The sequence below is a fragment of the Meriones unguiculatus genome, chromosome X, assembly GCF_030254825.1.
Source record: "Meriones unguiculatus strain TT.TT164.6M chromosome X, Bangor_MerUng_6.1, whole genome shotgun sequence".
NCBI lineage: Eukaryota > Metazoa > Chordata > Mammalia > Rodentia > Muridae > Meriones > Meriones unguiculatus.
The window spans coordinates 39,554,953-39,563,031 of NC_083369.1; the positions used below are offsets into that span (position 1 = coordinate 39,554,953).

The window sequence follows — 8,079 nt, forward strand, 5'->3', positions numbered from 1 at the left end:
AAGATAGTCCAGGACAGCCAGGACTACAAAAGAAACCCTGTCTCAGGAAACAAAAAAAAAAAAAAAAAAAAGAGGAATTCATGCTCATCAAAACAGCAAAATTATAAAAAGAAATCTCTTAATACAATCACTTACAGCAGGGTCTCTATATCTACAAATACAGAGCTGTCAGTTTTAAAGTCATCTGCTTCGTAACATACACTAGTCACTGAAATTGTCTTTAATCCATGTGTCCTATCCATCTTCTTCATAGAAGACTACAAACTAAGAGCAAAAGCCTTCTCTATATCCCCTAGAACCTACAACATGGCTACTGTTGAGTGAGCAAGCAACCTCTGCTCCCCCAAGAGCCACTGCCAGACACACAATGTTCTGATTTAATAATATATGTCCTCAGAATCTTTAATCTGTAATGCAGAAATGGAACCTTAGTGTATCTACTATATCTTCCCCAGCTCTTACCTCAGTAAAGACTTTTAGATGGGCTTGGTGGCACACACCTTTAATCCCAGTACTTGGGAGGCAGAGGCAGGCAGATCTCTATGAGTTTGAGGCTAACCTGGTCTATGTAGAAAATTCCAGGTCAACCAAGACTACACAATGAGACACAATCTTCCAACAACAACAATAAAAAAGGGGCTTAAAAAGAAAAAGCCAGTACCTAAAAATCTACCTAAAGTGCTGGGCATGGTTGTACAACACCTATAAACCTGCCTTTTCAGAGAATGGGCCATGAGGGTCACAACTTAGCAGCTAGCCAGGACTACAGGATGAGACCCTGTCTCAAACATGGAGGTGTGATGCCTGAAGAAAGCTCTTAACACACCTCCATGTGAGAGACGCAAGATATCATCGTCTGGGTACTGTTCAGTTTGTAGTTTCTTCTTTGAGACTATTTGGTCTTCAAGCTCAGCTTTCATTACAACGTGCCTGCCCTCCTAGTATCTTTACATTACATCTGTGCCAGTACTCTCAAATGCTGCCAGTAGGATAATAAACTGGTATAATACACCTGGTAGAAAATAAAAAGCATGGAGCTGGAGAGATGGCTGAGGTTAAGAGCACTGGCTGTTCTTCCAAAAGACCTGAGTTCATTTCCCAGCAACCACATGATGGCTCATAACTATCTATAATGAGGTCTGGTGCCCTCTTCTGGCGTGCAGGCATACATGAGAGAACACTGTATAAATAATAAATAAGTCTTTTAAAAAAAGCATTCTACCTCTATGAATTTAAGTCTTAGAAAAAGGCAAGTCTACCTGTATGAATTTATCTCACAGAATAATTTGTATAAAAGTGCAAGGATACCTATAAAGTGGGAATTAAACTATGGTATAATTATGGGAGAATATAATGCATTATTTAAAGAATGCAATTGCTATCAAAAGTTGTCTAAGGTACAACAAGTGAGTAGAAAAGCATAATACAAAAGATTACATGAGCAGCTGGGTGGTGTATGCTTTTAATCCCAGCACTCAGGGAGGCAGAGGCAGTCGGATCTCTGTGAGTTTGAAGCCAGCCTGGTCTATAAAGTGAGTCCAGGAGAGCCAAGGCTACACAGAGAAACCTTGTTTCAAAAAAAAAAATACAAACATACATAAGTATCCCTGGACACCTGCAGAAGTTAGAGATACAACTTCAAGTATCAGTCCTTGATTTCCACCTTGTTTGAGACAGAACCTACAAGCTTCCAGGGAGTCTACTATCTCTATCTCCCATTGCCCTGCGGGAGTTCTGGGAGTGTACAGACTCATATCCAACATCTGGCTTTTATGTGAATTCTGGGAATTTGAAATCAGGTCCTCATACTTGCATAGCAAGTGTTTTTATCCATTGAGCCATCTTCTTAGCCTCCTAGATTATGCTTAACATTAAAGTAGGAAGTTAACAGTCATGAGAGCCATATTCATTCCTAGAATTCCCAAGCAGATACCTCTGATCTCCAAAAACAATCAAGTTTTTGTCAACTAGTAGCTTCCACATAGGTCTCTCTGGCACACTAAGCTGTACTATGAAATCAAAGACTTGTGGCTTTCATTAGGGGACAGGGCAAGACTAATGGAATAATCCCAATATGTGCCTTGCTGTTACAATTTGTGGCTCTACCTCAAACTCAAAGGCAAGCACACAAGCCTAGTTAAAAAAAAAAAAAAAAAAAAAAAAACACCTCTTATTTCATGAAGTTCAACTCTAACCAAGACTTTGCACACTCCCTATGGGCTCTTATCCCAGAAACTGCTCAGACCCTTAGTGGAAAAAACTGCCTCTTGGAATCCTGCCAAAAGCATTTCAAGAGGTATGCGAGCAACTAGCATCCAACAGCCTATGCCTGGGAACCTATAAGCCACATCTAGCCTGTTCAGAGGAAGTTCTGCTTGAGCAAATCCCATCAAGCCCTGAACATTAAAGGGAAACGTCCAATGCTACAGCTAGTGGATGGGGCTGTATACAACACTAAGCCACACTCTATCCTGTTATGTATCTGCTGTGAACCTGAGGAAAGGAGTACTCTGTGCCTACGTGGGCATTACATTTCTGAAACAGCGAGGTGAAAAGAATACAGTCTAAGCTGGGAAACATACTTATTGCTTATTACAACAAGACAAGCAACCAGACAAGAGCTTTATTGGTTCCTTGTCTCTATGTAAAATGTTGCCCTTTCATCTTTTTTGGTTTTTGAGACAGGGTCTTTCCCTGGCTATCCTGGAACTTTCTACATAGACCAGGCTGGACTCAAACTCACAAAGATCTAAGCAGGTGGTGGTAGCACACACCTTTAATCCTAGTACTCAGGGAGGCAGAGGCAAGTAGTTCAGGGCCAACCTGGTCTCAAAAAGAATTCCATGACAGCCAGGGCTACACAGAGAAACCCTCCCTGAAAAAACCAAACCAAACCAAACACCCAATTCACAAAGATTCACCTGCAAGTACCTCCACTGTGCTGGGATTAAAGGCATGTACCACCACCCTGCTTGTCTACCACCATCCTATACCACCTATTACACCCAAACACCTGAGCCTGCCCTTTGATTCATTTATCTTTCAACGTCTTGCAGATATGTATATAAATGTTAGAATTACAAAACAATACAGCTGAAAGACCTGGAAAGACTTTATATCTATACATATGCCAAGAGGTCTCAGCTCTGTCTCTAAGTCATACTGCCAAACACCTAGTTTTCTACCTCACATTATAGGATAAGGCAGAAGCCCCTTTTCAGCTAGGCTGTTTACTTGGTTGTCCAGTCCTTTGTCAGAAGACATTCTGGTACATATATGTAACCCCAGTACAAGCCAGTACAAGCCAGGCAGTGTTGGTGCACACCTTTAATCCCAGCACTCAGGAGGCAGTGGCAGGTGGATCTCTGTGAATTCGAGGGCAGCCTGGTCTACAAAGTGAGTCCAGGACAGCCAAGGCTGCACAGAGAAACCCTGTCTCAAAAAAAAAAAAAGAAAAAAACTACTTTAATGCTGGCCTAGACTAAGGGGAGAGATGTTATCTCAAAATTTAAAAAACAAAACAAAACAAAAAACTCATGTGTCTTTAAGATGAGAAAAAAAAAATTAAAATAAACAAAAAAAGCTGCCAGGCACACACACTGTCTTTTAATCTCAGCACTTAGAAGGTGGCTCTGTGAATTTGAAGCCAGCCTGGTCTACAGAGCAAATACCAGGATAGCCAGGGGCACATGGAGAAATTCTCTCTCAAAATAAGTGCTAGTAGCACTTCCTTAACATATGAACAAAAGGGCACTTAGTTTGTCTCTGAGAAAGCTTGTTTTCTATTCATCCAGTGTGGCACAGGACTTTAGAAGCCATGGAACAGGATCTGGTCAGGCACCAATCCCCTACTGCAGCTCACTCACCAAGGACCAACAGCACAAGGATGACAATGAGAACCACAAAGAAGGTGTTGCTATACGCCACTACCAACTCAACCAGCCGAGATTTGAAAATCTTCTGCCATCTGTGAAGGAGATGAAGACAGACACTGAAGAAAACACACTTTTGCAATACAAACCCTGAACAAAATGGAAACACAACTTGATGCTCATCTGCAGTGGCCAAGGGGCTTGTAATCAGTCTCAGCTGCTGCTTATATTTCTCCTATTTATTAAGTTCAGGTGAATTTAGTAAAAAGACTTTTGTACATGTGCAGAAACACCTGGAAAAATCAGTCTTAAAACACTGGTAGTTTCCAGTAAGGGTAACTTACTTTTAATTGTACTTCCCTTTGTAATAGGTGAAGCACCTGCCAAGAATGCAGTTATTCTTCCTTTTTAGCCTTTTTTATTTTTTTGAGACAGGGTCTCACTATGTAGCTCTGACTTTCCTGGAACTCACCATATAGTTCAGGCTGTCCTTGAGCTCAAAGAGATCTACTTGCCTTGGCCTCCCAAAGGTAAGATTAAAGAAATGCACCCCTGGGGCTGGAGAGATGGCTCAGCAGTTAAGAGCACTGGCTGCCCTTCCAGAGGTCCTGAGTTCAATTCACAGCAACCACATGGTGGCTCACAACCATCTATACCTTCTACTGCCCTCTTAGAGCACTAATATACATAAAATAAATAAATAAAATCTTTAAAAAAAAAAATTTCACCCCTATGTCTGGCTTTCCTTTGTCATTCTAATATTTGACAATCGTTTTTCATTGTTGTCTTTTTTTTTTTTTTTTTTTTTTGTCTAGACTCCTAACACCCCAGGTTATAAAGAGGAACCCAGACTCTCTATTATCTCTATAAATAAATATTTAAGATATGGCTCTAAAGATCCTTCAGAGGGGGCTAGAAAGATAGCTCAGTGGTTAAAAGCACTGTCTGCTCTTCCAAAGGTTCTCAGTAATTTCCCAACAACCACATGGTGGCTCACAACCATCCATAATGGGAACTGATTCCCTATTCTGTCATGCAGGCATACCTGCAAATAGAGAACTTAAATGAATGAATGAATGAATGAATCTTAGAGGGGGGCAGGTAATGCTTTATTCCCAGCACGCAGAAGATAGAGGTAGATGGATCTCTCTGAGTTCAAGGCCAGCCTGGAATACAGAATGGGTTCCATGACAGCCAGAGATGCACAGAGAAACCATGTCTAAAGGGAAAAAAAAGCCTTTCAGGAATTCCATACTGTTAAAAACCAGCAAGCTAGGCTGATCATGGTAGTGTATGCCCTTTAATCCTCTCACTTAAGAGGCAGAGGCTGAGGCATGTAAATCTCTGTGTTGCCAGCCTACATAGTGAGACCTCATCACCTGTATCATCAGATGCAGAGTTAAAAATCAACAGTTGTGGTTTGTTAGAAACATGACCTGATATGATTCTGAACTTGCATTTAGTATTCTAACCTGGTCTTAATCAATCCCTACGCTCTTCTCCGTTTTTCAATTTTTCCAATGTGTCTTCATATACATGTTTGTGCCAGTACAGGGGCCTTAACTAGGCATCTTCTTTACTCATTCTCCACTTTATTTTTTCCCCACAATGGTCTCATTGAACCTGGAGCTTACTGATTTTATATTCCTGATCTTTGCCTCTACAACACTGTAGGAGTGTATCACCGGGCACAGGTTTACATGGGTAATGGGGATCAAACTCAGATCTTCATACTTGTATAGGAAGCACTTACTGACATAGCCTTCTCCCTATCCCTTATCCTTTGCAGACAGGATCTCATGTCGAATTTGTTATGTAGCCAAGACAGACCTTGAATTCCTGATCCTGCTGCCTTCATCTCCTAAGTGGTGGAACAAAGATAGTTGTCCCATAAAGCATGCAAGATTACTACAGCTCCACCAGGGTTTTGGTCTCTGTATTTCCTGTGAATTGGATGTCAGCATGGGTTTTGGCAAGAGTATTCCTTAGGTATTATTAACTATGGTGATTTTATAACATCTTAATTTAAATAGAAGTAATTGTTGATGTACTATGAATAATTTAAAAATTAATAACTTATTAACTTTTAGCAAATCCTATTTGTTAAAAGGGAATATGGCTTTATCCTTCATAGGCTGAGTAATGCTCATGAGCCTACTAAGCAATGCCAGTAGGAGCTAGTTAGGAGGACAAAAGTCAGCAAATCATCAGCAATGTAAGCCAATGGTGCAAGCATTCTGGTTTCCACACAACTATCCCCCACAGCCCTGAGGCCCAAGGATAGGCAAGAGAATATTATTCATAAAACTGAAGCTAGATCTTCCTTTGCAAAGACCAGAAGGCAGCCACGTGCACAGGAAAACAACTGAAGAGATGACAAAGCAAAACAGTGTTCAAGATTAGTGATAAAAAAAAAAAAAAAAACAAAAAAAAACCTCATACTCCTGCCACCCTCACTCCAGACAGATTTTACTTGTTTCCATCTAGCCCCAATTTCAGGGTCCACCAATGCTGCACACGGAAACTATAAGATTCAAGGTTAAACAGGCACCCTCCCCATATGCCTTGTTGTTCCCTGACCATACCTTTTGGGAGAGATGAATGGAATGCAGAGGAACAACACAGCAAAGACCTCTGCATACAGGAAGGTGGCAACTGCCGTCCACTGCAGACTCATCCTGTTACTTAAAGGTTTCCAACACAGTGATGGCAACTTGTTTCCTGGCAGGACACAAAGGGAACAGGAAGAACAATGAGAGCTGGGCACACACTGACATCTAGTTCAGGGACCCTAGAGAGGAACTCTGTTTCAGAGCTTTTGAAACCTTGGCTGAAACAGAGCTTAACCCAACAGGGATACCTGGCCAATGATGCTATTTAGCCAACAAACTTCCCTTGACTGGGAAAGTTACTTGTGGCCCTTCAACATGTGCATTACCTTTGCTGACAATTCCTTTCCCCGGGGGGAGTCCAAGACTCCTTAGATTTGTTTAACTGAAAAGATATTTCTCATAAGAATAGTACACGAACAGAACGACTTTCTCAGCACCCATCGGGGTCCTTTCCCTGACCAGAAGCCTCAGCTGCAGGAACTACATGTCTTTCAGTCGCTGCTACAGTGGGACTAGGACTGCAATCTTCACACGTGTACCTTCTACAAACGCCACACCCTCGGCCTCCGCACAAGCAAGGAGGCCCATTCCTCCCAAAATGCTTGGGGGGGGGGGGGATAAATAACCATAGCAGTCTCCAGCCTCCTTCTATGGCTCTATGGCTGCTTTTTGAAACTAAACCGGCCTTCTGACTGCTCATGCGGATGCATGGGGTGTAAGGCCTCAATGTACTTTCAAAAGGCCTACAAGAGCGACTCCTAGAGGGTAGGAATTCAGGCCAAAAGTAAATGCAGGCCTTCACTGAGAAGCGCCAAGGCCCTACCCAGAGAAAGTTCCAGAACCAGAACGTCTCGCCCGAAGCCAAAGGCGACCTCCTTGAGGCCCTAGTACGCCACAACGTCCCAAGTACATCTCACCTTCGAGGAGCTGGGCCTACCTGGGCAGCTCCTCCGGGTGGGACTTCACTACTGGGCCCCCCTCACGCCCCTAGAGCTACGCTCCACCTGTCATCCCAACATCTCTCTGCCTAACCCTACCCTAAAATCCCAAGTCAGTCCGGATCCCGACATTTCCCAGAATGCCCAGTCTTTCTGGGATGGTCTCCTTCGTCCCTCATGAAGGGGTTGGGGAAAGCTCAACGGTCCGAGAGCCAGCCATGCTCGCGGACCCAGCTTACCGAGTTTCAGCCAACGCACACGCCCCACCGCAACTACCAAACTCTCACCAAGGCTCTGGCCCGCCCCCTAGCCCGAGGCCGGAAACCGGAAACGAGTGTCGGGCCCCGCCTACAAGCCCTCGTGAGGTCCAAAACTGCTCCGCCCACTACCGTTTCCCGCTTGGTCCCCAGGCCTCAGGCTGGTTGCCAAAGTCTTGAGAGGAAGTGGAGGGTGGAGGCTAATGGCCGACCGAGGCGCCTCTGACACTTTGGACACGCAGGGGTGGAGCTCGGAGGAACCTTGGCGGGAATGCTCATGCCGCTTCTCTAGCCTGCGCGGTCATCTCATCTCAGTGAACTGAGTGGAGGCGGGGCCCAGCCGTGGGGCGAGAACGGGGTGGAGCGCCCCTAGCCCGGACTCCGCCTCCTCCCCCTCCCT

At 43.8% G+C, this 8,079-nt stretch overlaps 1 protein-coding gene across 3 annotated transcripts in view; it reads right to left on the bottom strand.

The window, feature by feature from the left end:
- The window catches only part of Bcap31 (B cell receptor associated protein 31), a 28,142-nt gene extending 20,190 nt beyond the window's left edge, over nt 1-7,952 (bottom strand). Inside the window, exons 1-3 of one of the 3 annotated variants that reach the window (XM_021656364.2) lie at nt 7,812-7,952; nt 6,458-6,593; nt 3,867-3,967 (exon numbers count right to left, since the gene is read on the bottom strand). In XM_021656364.2, the coding sequence (XP_021512039.1) occupies nt 3,867-3,967; nt 6,458-6,549 (193 nt within the window). In that variant the 5' untranslated portion in view covers nt 6,550-6,593; nt 7,812-7,952. The other 2 variants (XM_021656363.2, XM_060375251.1) reach the window with 2 other exon arrangements.
- Between the last annotated feature and the right edge of the window lie 127 nt (nt 7,953-8,079).